Here is a 17,370-nt window from a genome sequence, read left to right on the forward strand (position 1 = left end):
TGATTGACGAATTCTGGGACCCGGTAAGGTGTGACTGGAACATAACCTTGTTGGAGATTATTTTTGATCCCAACATTGTTTCCCTCATCAGGTGCATCCAACCCCGGATGGATGGTCAAGATGTCCTCCGTTGGAGTCTAACCAAGAATGGGAAATTCTCAACGAAATCTATGTATGAGGCCTTAGAATGTACGGCTGAAAGATCTCAAGTCTTGAGTCTGTTAGACAAAATTTGGAAAATTAGGTCTACCGCTAAGATAAAACTCTTTCTTTGGAAATGTGTCTCCAACTGCCTTCCTGTAAGGGGGGTGCTAGCCTACAACATGGCAATAGAGTCTGATAAGTGCCCTATGTGTAATTCGAGCAGAGAAACTGTCTACCATCTTCTTATGGACTTTCCTTTCGCGAGAGCCGTTTGGTTTGGCCTAAGCAAGACTACTAGGGTTAGAAATGACATAGATCTTTACGAATTGATTCTTACTTGGTTCTCTAACCCTCATGATTGGGATGATCCTATGACTGACTGGGCAGCTGTCCGTGGCATAGTGGTTTGGAATATATGGAAGGAAAGATGGGATGTGGTCTTTAAAGAATTGAAACCTACACCGATGGAACTGATCAGAATCATAGAATCTAAGATAGTAGTTCATAATTCGCTCATCAACAAAGGAATCAAGGGTACTACTGGGACAACTAGAGGGAAAAAAAGAGGAATGAAAACCATCGTTGTTTGGGAAAACAAAAATTAACTCTGATGCATCATTCAAGGAAGGGGACTTAACTGTGGGACTGGGGGTTCATAGATCAGAATCATTCAGGTACCTTTTGGAACAACAACATGCATTAAAACACTTCCAACATCGGCTCTCATGGCAGAATGTTTGGCAGCAAAGGAAGCAATCAAATGGGCAACTTCAATCAAACTAACAAAGGTAATTCTCGAAGGGGACAACCAAGATGTTATCAATTATTTAACTGGAACAAATGACGATTTAGATTGGCAATGTCGAAGAATTTTGGAAGAAGTCAAGACTATGGCAAATCATTCATCTATTATCAACTGATGCATATCGGAAGACTGGGAAATGAAGTGGCAGATGCTTTAGCCAAGGAAGGACGGAAAACGGGACCGACAACTTACTCTCCAACAAATATCTCCATGGCTCTTTTTGAATTATTAAGTAAGGACTCAAAATTTATTTTGAATTCGGATTATGTAACTCGCACAACAACGACGAACAACATTATAATATAATTTCTCGTTTTGCCTAGAAAAAAAGAGAGCATGCATTTATCTGACAACAAGGGGTTAGAACGGTGTACCAGAGCAGTAACTAGGAAATCTACACTTGTTTACATACAAAAATATAAACCGAGTCATCCAAGATTCGCGCTGGAGCACATAGAATAACAAAAAGAACTGTGTGAAAATTCCTGGCACTACCATAGCAATCAGAAAAAGGAAGAGGATTGATTTACATATTTCACTGAAGGAAAACAAAAATGTTAAAATAATGAATAGTAATGGAATACAAGCACAGCACCAAGCTGTAAGAACGGACCACAAAAACAAAAATACAAGGCTGCTACCGAGGGTTACGGAAGTCCACAGGAGTTACCAATCCAGTGGACCCAGTTGTGAGTCCCATGGAATTCGGTAACCTCCTATAGCAGTCATGAAAAAACAGAGGCTAAATCAAGATTCAACCATCGTATGAAGATTTTACATTTTATTTACATTGTATGGGGGTTCCATTTCAAGCTCAGCGATTACGATTAATGAGTCCGTCATCTCCAGGGAAAGTGGCTGAGATTTGGGATTTGGATTTATAACCTGTCATGAACACAGGTTAAATATAAAACACCAAAGAGATTTCAGCTATACTCATTGCTTTAATTGCTTTTATCTTTGGCATGCCAAAAACTGTAGCTTTGGCAGCTGAATGGAATAAAACAGAAATTGGTTTCACCTTCTTGTTGTGTTTTACATAACCAATGGCAACTTCTCGCCGCAAATTTGCCCTTTCAGAGAGTTCGGAAAATGATGGATTTTCCCCTTCTTTCATATAGAGATTAATACCCTATTAACAGAGCCATGTACTGAAAACATTAGGAGCCTTGTCTACAAGTTAGATATAGAACAGGGAGTTCCTGGTTACAAGATTCCTTTAGACCGCAACTATTTGGTTTTAACAAACAATTTTATCTTCCCACCATTCGGAGCATGTTGTTGTTCATTTAAGTTAGAAAATGTAAAATCTGAAATGTATCCTTAGTACTAAACCCACAATGATATTTAGTAATAATTTTCAAAAAGTTTTCGACTTTGAGTAAATGGGGAAACAGATTAATTTCACCCAGGAAACCACAAGCACCTCCTGTATTTAGATTTGAGGTTTCTGAGGCTGAAACATTTTTTTCGTTTTCTTTCCCTTATTCTTGTTCATTCATTTGAGCACCGCATATCATATCAGCATAAAAATTAGACAGGGCCAGAGGCACATACCTTGACATATATTTCATCTCCTTCTGCATTGAGAATGTCTTTCCAGACTTCATTAAGTTCGCCATTCTCTGACACTGTCATGCACAAAGGACTTTTATAGAATCAGACACAAAGGACTTTTATAGAATCAGACAAATACTCTGACAGAAATTTCTTCACATGAGGGAGTACACAAATTTAACCTTGAGCTGTTACAAGGCTCATTATTTCCTCTGCTGCGATATATGTCAGAGATGGTTTCATTCTTGTAATCTGTAACAATTATAGGAGAGTTAGGCATACTACTGAATATGAAATCCATAGACAATTGCGACATTAACAAAACAACTTTATCAGAAAATTTTACAAATCAATGTGGAGGAATTACCTGTTTGCCCAACTTCGTGTCTACAATTTCGGCAACCAGGTGTGCCACCTACAAAACGATACTCAGAATTAAGTATGTAAGTATACCTCCATAGCCATGAAGAATCTCGGCCCTTTCTTTGACTATGAAATCAACATTACCAAGAGATGATGAAAATATCGATACTTCTAAAAAAAAAGAAAATCAAACCGCATCTCCTGATAATAGGTGTTATATACATAGAGCTGCACTTTGTATTTAAATTATGATATTAATATTCGGTAGCACTACTCTTTACGTAAAAGTATCAGGCATATATCTACACACTCCCTTGACTAACTATGTAACAAGTCATTAATCAGAATAGACTTGTCACTTGCACTTATCACTCAAGACAGATCAGCTAGCTGTCCATCACAAGCCTTGGTTAAACCTTCCAAAAATAAATCTGTCACTCGAGCTAATGGATCAAGGGATTATAAAAATGGCTGACCTTAACACCATGTGCATTGCAAATGTTTTCAGCAAGAAGAAGAGAATATGCTGCGTGCTTGTCTTTTCTGCTTATATCTGCATACAAAAATAATCAGCAAATGACTATTACTAGTAGTAAGGAACTCCATCTACATATTATAATAATTTGTTACCTCCGACAAGCCACTCTCTATCGGATATTACAACTATTGACAAAGGAATCCCTTCTCCTTTCTTAAGAGAATTTTGAATTTTCAAAATGGCTTCTGTTAGGATATCAAAGTTCATGGGATTTCCAATCTGCAACACGGGAAAACATTGAAAAACATTTGAGACAAAGGACAGTTTTTCTTAACTGAATTAAAAGTTGAAACTATACGATCAAGACATTACCCTGTGAGAGACTTCAACGTGTTTGAGTTTATCTTTGCCAGAAAAGTTGGTTACTTTGGTTCTCTCATTAATTGGCACATCTGATAATATTTCCTGCAAAATGTGTAGGTAAAATGAACCAAGCATTAATTAAAAAACCAGTACATGCCGACTGCAGACTCTTTAGAGGAAACTTCTAATCTTAGTGAGGTTTGCATCTCTCCAAGATAAACTTGCACTAATCAATGTTTCACTTCATACAGCAGAAGAAGACAGTGATCGGGACACTTAGGTCTGAAGTGTTAACACACTTGCTATTATATAATTTAAGCTTTTCTGACCTCAAGCAGGACCAACTAAATTTAAAAGCATATTACTCTGTAGAATATGGTATAAAGATTCTCAAACATTTCGAGCTTACAAGTTTGCTGCCAGGTCCCAGATAATTATCATACTCGAGAATCATCTCATTAACTTCAGGTCGCCAGCCTAGCATAAGTATGCACTCTTTTGGTCCTACACTCGCTTCTGATGCCTGTACTCACAAGAAAACTTTGTGATTGTAAACAACTATGGAGCATACTTTCTTAAATAATGATCTGAGATCAGCCTATACCTTGGAACTTGATTTCGGAGGCCGACGAACAGTATTCTCAATCCTTTTTCTCAGTTTTGCAATGTGACTGGAAGAGTCGCTTATCTTTTCAAGATCTTGAATTTGAGAAGTAGTATCTTCTTCTATGGATACTTCAGAAAGTAACTGGGGTTTTGTCCTACCATCAACAGGTGCTATGAATAAAACCTGCATAAGAATAGAGGACATCTTTAAGAGCTAAGCATTTTAAACTTCAAGGACTAAACAAACATTTAGAATACTTTTGGCAAAAATACAACTGCAAGACTAGCATTTAAGCATTGAAAGGACAAACACAAGAATTGGCACCAATAAAAGGTTGGCTGGCTTGTGCCCACCAGCTTAGAGATTTCTCTCTGTATGGCGATGCCTTTTTTTTTTTTTCTTTGATCGGTAAAAAGAATTATATTGCCACTAGAAAAAAAAGTACACAGCAAATTAGAGAGAGACCAAGCTCCCCCGCCCCAACAAACAAAGAACAACCTACACAGAAAAATATAGGTCACGGGACTATAATAAAGACTAGAGGGTATAATTGATTAACTGACCTTGTTTCTGAAGACGAAAGGTGCTACTATAGAAGTGGAAATTGAATATACAAATAGAACCTTACAGCAGACACTATACAAATTAATTTTAGCCGGATTTAAACACCACACAAAGTAAAATTTCAATGGGTAGAGACACAAGTTAAATCAGCCATTATTATACTTTTTTCCATTTTATGTTTCTTATTGTTGTCTTTTGTCTACTAATCAATACTTTATGAAGGAACATAATTCCCCTAGGGGAAAAAAAAATAGGCTCCTTAGGAATAAACCACAGGAAAATTAAAGGGAAAAAAACAAGTGAAAAAAAGTTGTGAAAATCTTTAAGCAACTAATTCAAGATTCACCACATTATATTTTAGAAAATGGGAAATTGGCCCCATCATCCATATGTTTGTGTTGGTCGATTACTATAATGATTGAAGTAAAGCTCATACCTTGTCAGTTTCCTTCAATACTTCATCATCCTTAGGATGGAAATATATATTCCCGCTTCTATAGATCCCACAGACAACTACCTGAGGGGAACAGATAGAATAGAAATCATCAGAAAAGGAGCAACATTTTTCAACAGAAGTAGCTGCATTAACAGGATTCACCTCATCAAATCCACGTCTAAGAGTCCTATACTTCAATCCTGCAAGGCTTGGAAAGCTGCAAAGGTTGAATACATTTTCTGCAAAAAGAACATAGATTTTTAATGGTATAAGAGCTTAATATAAGTTCACTGGTAGTGAAGTCGAGAGCGTATGTCACTTAGGCTACATTAACATTGGACTTCAGTTATTGGATAATTGTTAAGCGTCATGGTATATACAGCATTCCTTGCTGTTAAGAGATGCATAGCTAATGATTTTTGTTGAATTATAGACCTCAGTTGAAATTTTATCGACAGATTTCTTCAGAGAAATTTCTAATCCTTGTTAAAAAAGTGTACTCATTCTAAGGTTGTATCCCCAGGATTAATGATTAAAATATTGTTAATTATATGAAAACGGCGTTGTGAACTTCACAAAGAAGCTGATTTCCGAGGAGGATGGTCAACATAAGGAGTACAACATTCAGTTTCAGCTCGATAAACAAATTTGGGTAGCACATTGGACCCTTCAGATGAAGGGACCATAATGAAAAGTCAAAACAATTACACACAAAAGGCTACATAAGCATATAAAGTTCATGCGTAAAGCTACAAGATAACGTTCTAATTTTGCAACCATGCTGTAGAATTAATCTCCTGCAATCACTTGAGTTAAAGGAGACAAACCATATATTTTGAACTACTGTTTTTAATAAATCAATTCTTAAGTTCAGCTGACAGAGAAAGCCTTCTGGAAATGCAACCAAAACTCTCAAACCTCATGCTATTATAGTTGTACGTAGAAACATAGAACAGAAGAAGAGGGCAAAAGACACCGATCAACGAAAAAAGAGAAAATTAATTTCTTTAAGTAGGCTAAAGTGAAAAGAAATTAGTACTTCGATAATTAAGTAAGTGCCTGTATATCTTTATCAATCCCTTCTGCCGAGAGCATTGAACAAATAATTTGGATGCAACATTTTCAACTGGCTGCACGTTTACCCCTGAAATTGATTTCAAAAGCGCGCATGTACTGGAATTTGAGACCTACATTCAGTTATTAGATATTGTTCATGTTCTTCATATAAAATACAGAAATAATTCATGCATGTATAAGATCTATGAGTGGTATACCTCAACAATGGTGGGAACATGTGCCATCTTTGAAAGTGGCTGAAGAGCTAACATGGAAAGAAATGCATCTGTGTCAACTTGGTACCTGAATATTTGGTAGTGATTCTGGTCATTAGCTTCAATGAAAAAGATGACCAAAATAATCTCACGCCACGTAACATATGAGGGAAGCAATTCTACATACGCCTTTAGTCACAAACCAGTTGGGGTAGGCTAGAAATGAAACCCATGTCAAAGTTACCAAAATCAAAAAAGGAAAAATTAAGTAAAGCAAAAAGTAATGCCAAATTTCATTTTCGAGAACAGTTTTTTTTACAAGTATCCGGCGACAAATGTAAGGTAGTTAGACTTTCCCAGGTCATAGAAGGCCTCATAAGTATTGCGTGTTCACGTTGAAGTGACAAGTATATCCAAAGGATGCAATTGCAATACCAACCATGAAAGGGAATAAAGGAATTTTTGGGAAATTTTACAAAATCGAAAAATAAGCTCCAAAATATTACCTACATTTTGAGGGTATGAAGGCTTTTAAAGCACACATATAAATTCACATTAGCTTGACTAAATTTTAAAGTCTCACCGATCTCCTTTTGTTGGCAATATTATGACTGAGCGTGCCTTCTCAGCCGCTGCTCTTTGAAAGGATTTCGTCAAACTTAGGCTACAACTGCAAATGTAGAAATTAAGGTAAGATCTGCCCAAAGCATTATCACATACCGGAAGGAACAAAAAATGACAGGTAATCTGTGAAGCAAACAAAATAAACTAGTCTGTATTATTTGTTTTGTTCCTGGTAACGTGATAAAAGGGTTACATAATCAAGAAAGCAAATAAGTGCACCAGTATTTTTGCTGTTTCACCTTAACAGTGTTCTACTCTAGGAGCTTCCCTCCCCTCTAATTTAAATGCACATTTTCTAAGTGAACGAAATACATCTACGCTAGAAAAGGAAAATGGTTCTGGAGGCCATTTTGAGAACTGGTTCCCAGAATGTAACCTTCACAAACTGTGAGTATGCATAAAAAACTGGAAACGAGTAAAAGAAAAAACTGGACATGTAAATACCTCTTTGTAAGGATATCTATATGGTTTAGATCTTTAGCTACACTATCCGCAATCTTATCCATCTGCTTCCTTGGAAGATCAGATAAGAGAAGTATTCTTTGCCTCCTGTCATATATCGAAGCAAGTGTACAAATTTAATCATGATAGTACTCCAAAAAAGATCCTTGCATACTTGTAGTAACAATGATTTTGAGCAAATACCTAGATTTGGCAGTACCTAAGCGAACCGCGAACTCATGATGCTTATTTAACTGCTTTAGTATAAAATTCAAGTGACTATTTATTCCACAAATAATAATATGATCTTGTTCCATAACTTGAACTTGAGCTCCTTCTCTGAGCCTTTGCATATTACTCTGTAGAAATGCTAGTCATATATATCAACCCCATTAATTACGGCCATGTAACACTTTTTCAATAATTGATTTATCAAAACAACCTACCCTGAATTCTTCCGTCATTGTACTCAGTAAGCGAGAATAAAATAAAATGCCCCATATAGCAAGTATGAAACCAAGAACACGTTCTAGACGTGTTCTTTGCTGTGAATCAACAAGACAGTGTGAAATTTAAACTTCAGATTTGTCTAGCAGTTAGAAAACCAAAATATTGCAAGAAGAGTTAACTGAGGTTAAGAAACAGAAAATTATGTTTGGAGGGACAGAAAATACTCTTAAGTGCGTAGATGATGAACAAAGGCATGCCCAAGCTTCCCACATGCATTCCTCAAGTGACTGAGACTGATTCCTACAAAACATTAAGAAAAGACATTCTAATTAACAAAACTTGCACACAATATTACAATGAACAGAGAAAAAACTATATCTGCATAACGATGATTATCATATCACAAGTAAGAGGGGATCAAATTAGCAGTAACCCATAAAGAATCATGATAAAATACATACATTTGGTAAAACATGGAAATATTTGATTCTAATGAGAACAGTCAATGTGCTTTGCATGCTACTGGGAAACACAGAAAAGACTCAGTTGAATATGAGAAACAGACTCAAACCTGCAGTGTATGATTTGACTGGCACAAGCACAACAAGAAGGAAACAGAAATCACTAAACAAAACAACTCGATAATACAATATCTTATTAGTTTACACAATAAAGAAACAAAAGTTTTCATAAATAAGGATATGATGTAAGCCAAAGACGGAAGTTAAAAAGCTAACTGTTGTTGTCACGAAAAGAAGAACAGAGATATGAAAATGATCTTTATTAAACCAATGGTCATGGCAATTTGCAAAACAAGCAATACGGAGAGAGTTGAATTGCCTGTTTGTTAGGAATTGTAGCCTTACTGGCTACCAACACTCGTAAATTCAAGCAAGTTTAGCATACAACCATTTTCCAGCTAGACAAGAGGAGATTAAGTTCATTACAAAACACAGCACTTTAAATCTTAATTCAGCATGAATCAAATACCAAATAAGTTACCTGAATTTGAAGAATAAGAAACCTCCGATGAGGACAAAAGAGAAACATGCCACAAGGAGGACTATTAAGAACCTAAAAACATCAACAACAAAAAATGAGCCATCGAACAACGATTTTTCACTTCTCCAAATCATATTGATTTCGCTTCACTTACGTGCCAATATTTCTTTCCAGGTGCATGTTGAATAGATACGCTAATCGTCCAAAATTCCATTTAATATCTTGAAATGATGGCAAGGAGACATCCAGTCCAAGAGGAACAGGTTTCGAATTAGATATACAAGCGAAAGGTGAGGTATTAGCCTCAAAAGCTTGAAGCACATGCGGATGTAAGCTATGTACCATCTTCATAAATGTCTTGACAAAATTTAACTGTGTTAATTTGAGTAGGATATATGACAGCATAGATCCTATAAGAAGTTCACCCTGGCGGTCCTGCACATGTTGCTGAATACTTCAGAAAAGCTAACCAACTGTACAACCTACTAATCTCAGCTTCCAGCTGCTCAGGTCAATAAAAAGTATTTGAATGTTTTCATCACCACAAGGAAATAGAACGAAATGAAAATGTAACACACCATATGGCTTCATTTGAAAAGTCAATGAGATAATGCACATATCTTCTTGATATAAAATGCACATAACCTACAAATACAAGGTTGCAGACTTTGATATGTGGTTTCACATTCATACAGTGCATCTGCTTTTATACGATTACGTTGAACATTTCATTCAAAAGCTAATCAATATGCTTGCTAGTTGCAATGTTTCAAAGAAGATTCTACTCGTCAAGTCATCAACCACTTTCGAACTTTTCATGTCATATTCAAGCGCTAAGTAAATAAACTTCACGAGGTACGGCAGATGAATGCCTGGATTATATGCCCGATGCATCTGAAAAGCGAAACTAACCATAAATCCTAATAGTCTGGTTTGAGTGGTGTAAGTAGGTTAGTTAGTAACTAGAATTCTAAAGAATCCACTTAAAAGTTCATTACTCAGTAGTTGTTTTTTCCTATAGCGTAACTACTAAGAATTTAACCTAAATCCCTGTACCATATTGCAGTAAAAAGTACACCTTCAGAGAAATCCACAAAAGCAGCGCTCTTTTGGAATCAGTATGAATTCCAGGTACAATCTTCTCAACCTGAGAATTTTCTAGATTCATCTTAAGAGATGACGCTCTTGAAACATGTAAAGATGCAGGCCTATTATTCTTATCGCATGTTTCTTGTGATCTGACTTTCCACTTCCCTGCAAGAAATGTCTTTAGTTCATTACTCTTGTGAGTGCTAAAAATTACAAACAGTATATGATATACACATAGACAATAGAGAACATTAAAAATACATGACTACGTTCTCCATCAAGGTTATACTAAGTGCAACACAGTATGCTTACACCCACTCAAAAAAACAAAAACATGAACTCCATCACAACTATGGATAGTCGAAATCTAATCAATGATCATCAATCTCCAAGACATACCTCTGAGACAGTAAAATGAAAATGTGACCAGATTAACATGTTTACCTAAATGCACTTTGCTCGCATTAACATAAAGAAGGTAAATGTCATATGATACACACAATAATTCCATGATACTGCATAAATAAGTAGATTACTACTAAACCACACCTTCATCTTGCCTAAAAAACGAGCAAGCACGAACAGTTGGACGCGTCACTGACCAACAGAAAATCGGAACGAAATTCCTGAAAGCGAACATTATCCATATTCGTCAATGACACTGTATTTAAACCTCTAAATTCTAACACATTGCGGTCTATATTCAAGAAAATATAATCCAAAAGTAAACCTCTTGTTAGACGAAGAAAAAAATTTGTTGAAATGAGAAACCCGAGGTGACGTCCATATATGTGAAGTTTGCAACTGATGAATCATCATCGTCATAATGTCACTCAAATCATAGAAATGATTGAGGAATTACGTAGAACACCTTGAAGACACCAATGAAATGGTATTAGAACAGACGATCCGGAATAGAAAAGAATTGAGAATTAATGATGAGTGGAGTTCATTGTTGGTTTATTGATAACAAGTTTGCTGAGCTCCAAACTGACTGACCAGTATGGAATCTGCGGATAAATTGAGAGAATGAAAATCAAGAAGAAAGATGAAAGTACACTTCCTCGAGATTTGTTCTTAGTCATGACAACATGTGCGAAAATCTAGTGGATCCCACCTGCGAAGAAGAAGATTATGACCTTATAAGTGATATCTACAAAACACGTGGCCGGTAAGGGCTATAGCCTATATGTATCAAAAGGCTCGGCAAAAACCTAAAAAAAAAATCTTTTTTGTAATAGGAAACCTAATATAAGCTAGTTTGGTATTTTCCGTGAATTACAGAAAAACGATTTTGTGTTGTGTTGTGCGTTGATGTGCTGTGCTGTGAAAATAAATCGGCATGGCGTTTGGTAAGCTATAATTTAAAAACCACTGTGCAATTAACAAACTGTAAATTCTGTTTGGTAAATTGGTATTTAAAAGTGCTGGTGATGTAGTTAATGACGAAAATAGGCATATTTCAAAAATTAGTTTTAAATACAATTTTATTATAATAAATTATATTTCTAATTTTAACATATTTAATAAAATATAAGTAATATTTATTTTATTTATTTTTTTAATAATTTTTTTGATTATGGTTTGCTTAGAAAATATCATTATTTTAATATTTATTAAATTTTTTATTATTTCAAATAATAATTTTTAGTTATTATTGTATTTATTATATTAAACAAAAAATGAAAAGAAAGGAGAAATAAAATAAAATTTAGAAATATAATGTTAAATGTACAATATTTGAGGGTAAACCTTGTCTTTATAATAAATTAACCAGGTTAAAATAGAGAATCAATTAAATTGAATTATGTGGGTCTACAACTTCTGCTTTTCCAGCTTTTGAAAGCTAGTGCTGAGTAGCTTTTAAAAGCAGGCCTAAAATGAAAGTGCTTCTCTCCAAAAGCACTTTGAAAAAAATTTACCAAACACAATTTTTGGTAAAAGTTTGTTACAAGTTGTTACAAAGTGCTTTTGGTTGAAAAAAAGTAATCCCAAACGGGGGCTTCAGATTCCAATAGAGGTGCTTCACACAAGATCCTAATTAGTTGGTTATGGGGGTGTCATAAAAACATTTAAAATGTCTGAATTGCCCTTCCATTCATTTAAATCTAATAATCAAATAAAAAACCAAAGTAAAATCAAAACCAGTTTTCCTTTCATCTATTCTCCCAATCAAGTGATGGTGATCGACAACAACTTAACAAAGAATTGATAATCAACAGCTGAATCAAGAAAACTAAGATGAAACCGGTCACAAATCGATATTCCCCAACTACACCCAATGGTTTTGTGATGTTTGATTCGATACAAACTCATCTATGTTTTTCCTTGTTTGGTGTTTGAAATGGTGATTTATTGAGAAAATTAGGTTTGCAGAACTAGTTACGGTTAGGTATGTTCAATTTGCTAACAATAATTTTGTTCTCTGAAGTTGGTACGGTTAGGAAACTAAGAACCCCTAACCGTGAAATTAAAAATAAATAATATGTGTGTAGTTACGGTTAGGTTTCTAGGCGTAAATATATTTACGGTTAAGTTCGATTCACAAAAAGTTAACTGTAAATATTCCTGACTAAGAGAACTTTGCAATTGCTATCTATCTTGAATGATGGAGCAAGCTCAACAATCAAACAAGATCAAGATACTCGAACTATCAAGAAAAAAGATAGTTGGACCTGGCTTCATGAATCCTTATGAAGTGTTTTTAGTCGCTAAATCCTAAAAGGGTTTGAAGGAGAGGATGACTCTAGTTTACAACAAGGACACACAAAGATAGTGTCGGGATTCAAAGATCCAAGTTGCTTGAGGTTCCCCTTTTATAGACTTTCAAAGTATAAGTTGTTTTAGGTTTAAGCTAAGATAGCTTTGGGACCAAGCAAACAATATTCATCGTTAGATGAACCTTTGAAATGTGATTGACATTTCAAGATATACACTCTGGTAAGGATGAACCGTAACCAAACCATGTACAAAGACATTGTTCATAAACGGTTAGACGAAACTAACCGATTGAACCATACGCTTAAATCATTTTCATAAACACTTAAAACTTTAAGTCTGAGTCACAACCATAGGTTATAATGTGATCAATAATGTCTATATAGTGTTCTTAGAGATTTATTCTAATGCTAATTATCTCACAGAAATAATTTTATGTGCATCTGAAAATATTCGACAGGGTAAGTACGTGTACCAGCTACGTGTACTCAACCTTGTTCGTATATTTGTCATGGTACATGTACCGGGTATGTGTACCCTTAAGACAAATATAAGTTCCGGAACATACAGAACTTTTCCAATTTGCGTATCAGGTATGGATACCACACCGATTTCAAAACCAACAGTTATTTTCTGATATGCATACTAGGTATGCGTACCATCCCAGGTTCACGAGTTTACAAACTTTTTGTGGTATGGATACCAGGTATGCGTACCACTAAGTCACTGTCGACATATAGCTACTTAGGTACGTGTATTGAGTACATGTATTGCGGCTCCAGACCTATAACAGTTTTCACCATTATGTAAACTGGTATGCATACTATCATGTATCCAAAATTACAGTAGTTCTATATTTCTTTGTAAATCATTCGAAACATTCCCAAATAACACCAGTGACACATATCACTGTTCCATTCTATTTTCGAATGATAATTCTTAAATCACAATTTAGATTATGAACAATAAATTGTTCTTAACCGAAATTCATCAAATATGAACAAATGCTCATTAAGCTTAGTCATATATATTTCAAGAATTAATTACCAAGATAAACTTGACTCGAAATTCTTGATATGCTTATGATAGTCTAATTTGTTATGCAACAACGTCTCATAGATAGAAGGATCAATATAACTTGAGGAAAAGGTGGTTCAGTCTTCACTTACCTTTTGTTGAAGAAGTTCTCCAAAAGCTTCGGTTGATCTTCGACTTCAAACGGTAAAACACAGTGATGTATGATTCTCAACTACATACTTTTATCCTAGTTCGAGACTTAACTAATTGTAGACTAGAAATCAAGATATAGTTTTGACAACTAAACGGTAAAACACAACGATGTCCGATTCTCAACTACATATTTCTATCCTAGTTCGAGACTTAACTAATTGTAGACTAGAAATCAAGATATAGTTTTGACAACTAAATTTGACAACAAGCTTGAGATAACAACACTTGTTAGTTCGACCGAGCAATGCGCTAACAAGATGAAGAAAGAGACTAAGAGTTTTCATTGCTTGTTAAAAATTCAAAATTCTTACATCTAACTAAAGTTGGATATTTACGGCCTTACTTGAATTTCAACAAGATACAAATTCTCACATGTCTGCCCATGTGGAAACATATTATTTTCCATGAATGGAATATTTATCCAAGGAGATTTAAAAATAGTAAATTATTAAAATTAAAAATAGGAAATAATAAAATCTAACATGAACAAAATTTATTGTAATTCTAAAACTGGCTTTAGAACCTTTTTTTTTCCGCTTCATGCCTCATAAAATACACCGTGTTATTTTATTAAAATAACAACTATACAAAGCACTGAAAATTGTTAGCAGTGGTTTCAACTATAAAAAGAACTATAAAAAGAAATTAAATGGAGATACTTAAAAAGGTTTATGATTTTAATGTATTTGAGTTGTTGGTGGCAAGAAACGGGAAGCCAAATCCAGAATTGAGCAAATAGATTTTTAATGAAGGTAAAAGAATGTAACCTTAAGTTTGGATGGAGCGACCACCAAAATGGTCAACTACTTCGGCTACAACTTTCGTACAATATGTTCCAAATACATCCTGAAATTAAAGCACTGAGAATCAATGGTTTCGTTAGCGAGCCTCCTCAGTGACAAGTTTTTCTTTAGTACCCGAACTTCCTTCAACTGTCACCAGGGAAAGTTGGCATTCGTCCAATGCTGGAGGTACAACATTTAGGCGAGGTACAATATTTAGGTGAATGGGTCTAGGTGACTTGTGCAACTGGTTTAATCTTTTTGTTTCACGGTGAAGGAATTGAGAGTAATCTAGAAATCCACAGCTTGATGCATGATCTGTGAATAAACTAGATCAGTTTCTAATATTGATCACTCTCTGGGTAGGCCTTAAGCTTCATATCTTAGCATATATGATGCCGGAACATCATTATGGCGCGTTCCTTAGTTAAGAGAGCTTTATGATACTTAGGCATCATTGTTTCCACTTAGCGAACTAGTGATGCACCACCATGGTGAAACACGATGGAAAGGCCAATGATGCACATTCTTGCGCATGATTTACAAAGGACTCTTTGGCATATGCGGATTAGGCCTATTGCTTGGCTTTGGGCTTGAAAAATGAGTTGGTTTTCGTTTCTTGTCCGGACGAGGATGAACTACGGTCAGTGCTTGATCCCTTCAAGGTATGGATAAGGGTACATAGGCATCCGCAATGAGTTGCAGCATTAATGGTTCAACACGTTTCCGATCATATCATCTAATTTCGAGGTGATTGCGACATTATGGTAACTCATATCATCTGACTTGGAAAGGCGATGCAAGAGATGATTTTTGCCATAATTGGTGAGGCAAGTTGTTTCCCATTCATTGGATGCTTATATTGCCTATCAACTTATTCGATGTATGCATGCACCAGTGGCGCATCAGACACGGAAATGAAAGAAATTTATATCGACATGCAAGTAAGGGCGAGCTTGCATAAGTCACTTGCATCACAAGGATGATGTAAGGAAAGTACGACATGAGCCTGGATGATGCACCCTTAGCACAAGCAAGACAAGTGCATGATTTTATCTCAATGCCCAAGCGAAGTAAGAAGAAATAGGCTTGAAATGGGTTATGTGCGAGTCAAGGTATGCCTTATATCTGGAAAAAAAAAACTTGGAAACTAGTGATGCATGCAATAATGCGTATGCATTAGCCTTTACAACTTTATACCCTTTACAGAACAAGGGTAAATTAAAACAATGTGAAATCTAAGTTCAAGGCATCGTGATTGCAAAGGAAAATGGACGTGCTTGCACCTGGCGCAACGATAAGCTTTACGGCCCCATTCACTAACATCAGAGTGGTGCACTGGGGAGCTATGGCATGCGCACCCTGGCGTTGTAGGCGTAATTTCCTGGTCTGTCACAGCCAGAATTCGGTAACTTACATAAGCTAAGCTGGCCGCAGTTGAATTTTTAATTTTGAAGAAAATACTCGTTCATGCATTTACACAAGTACCGTGCATGTATTTTCTCCTGAGAGGGAGATATGAGCATATTGTTGGCTTTAAAGTTGATTGCGTCTCCTTCTCTGCAAACTCTTTCATACATACCACAAACCCATATTCCCGTTCCATTAAGGACTCTAAAGACTCACCAATCAACATCATTTATCACCGACATATACTGGAAGAAAACTCGATTTATTCCTTGTTTCACGTTGGAATACTTCACCAATAACCTTATCAAACAAGAAATTTAAAAAAACCCATCTGTTGATGGTGGTTTTTATCTTAGGGTTAAAATCGTAAAACCATACATCTGACATGACGTCACTATGACCACTAGAGCATTTATTGAATCAATCAGCATGCCTACGTAAGAATTACCAGGGTACCTTTTTTTATACATGTGTCATGTTCCACAGCAGAACCCTTAGTATTGACCGACATCATCTTCGTACATACCAAACCCTAATTCTCACGCCACCGTGCAAATGGAAAACCATGCCAGCCACGTCTCTGCGCCAAGGCATGCCAACCATGCCAGCCACACCACCGTGTCAATGGAAAACCATGCCATCCACGTCTCTGCGCCAAGGTATGCCAACCATGCCAGCCGCGCCACTGTGCCAATGGCATGCCATGCCAGCCACCTCACCGCGCCAAGGCATGCCAACCATGCCAGCCGCACCACAGTGCCAATGACAAACCATGCCAGCCACATCTTCGCGCCAAGGCTTGCCAACCATGCCATCTGCACCACTGTGCCAATGACAAACCATGACAGCCACGTCTCAGTGCCAAGGCATGCCAACCATGTCAGCCGCACCACCGTGCCAATGGAAAACCATGCCATCCACGTCTCCGCGCCAAGGCATGCCAACCATGCCAGCCGCACCACTGTGCCAATGACATGCCATGCCAGCCACCTCACCGCGCCAAGGCATGCCAACCACGACAGCCGCACCATTATGC

The 17,370-nt window shown here is 36.3% G+C and overlaps 1 protein-coding gene across 2 annotated transcripts; it reads right to left on the reverse strand.

Moving 5' to 3' along the window:
• Nucleotides 1–1,448: 1,448 nt before the first annotated feature.
• Nucleotides 1,449–11,218, reverse strand: LOC113335479 (putative ion channel POLLUX-like 2). 2 transcript variants are annotated; one of them, XM_026581518.1, is made up of 24 exons: nt 10,925–11,218; nt 10,744–10,820; nt 10,184–10,359; nt 9,260–9,540; nt 9,106–9,177; nt 8,328–8,403; nt 8,100–8,198; nt 7,858–8,012; nt 7,657–7,761; nt 7,172–7,258; nt 6,592–6,676; nt 6,357–6,504; nt 5,480–5,556; nt 5,318–5,398; nt 4,315–4,500; nt 4,120–4,233; nt 3,720–3,812; nt 3,500–3,626; nt 3,346–3,422; nt 2,874–2,921; nt 2,689–2,758; nt 2,507–2,580; nt 1,971–2,081; nt 1,449–1,834 (listed from the first exon to the last, which is right to left on the reverse strand). In XM_026581518.1, exons 1-24 carry the CDS (start codon nt 11,017–11,019, stop codon nt 1,724–1,726), a joined length of 2,625 nt encoding a protein of 874 aa, XP_026437303.1. In that variant the 5' UTR covers nt 11,020–11,218; the 3' UTR covers nt 1,449–1,723. The 2 variants fall into 2 exon arrangements, with proteins under 2 accessions (XP_026437303.1, XP_026437304.1); XM_026581519.1 differs by lacking the exons at nt 10,184–10,359; nt 10,925–11,218.
• Between the last annotated feature and the right edge of the window lie 6,152 nt (nt 11,219–17,370).

The sequence above is a fragment of the Papaver somniferum genome, unplaced genomic scaffold, assembly GCF_003573695.1.
Source record: "Papaver somniferum cultivar HN1 unplaced genomic scaffold, ASM357369v1 unplaced-scaffold_148, whole genome shotgun sequence".
In the NCBI taxonomy this organism is placed as follows: domain Eukaryota; kingdom Viridiplantae; phylum Streptophyta; class Magnoliopsida; order Ranunculales; family Papaveraceae; genus Papaver; species Papaver somniferum.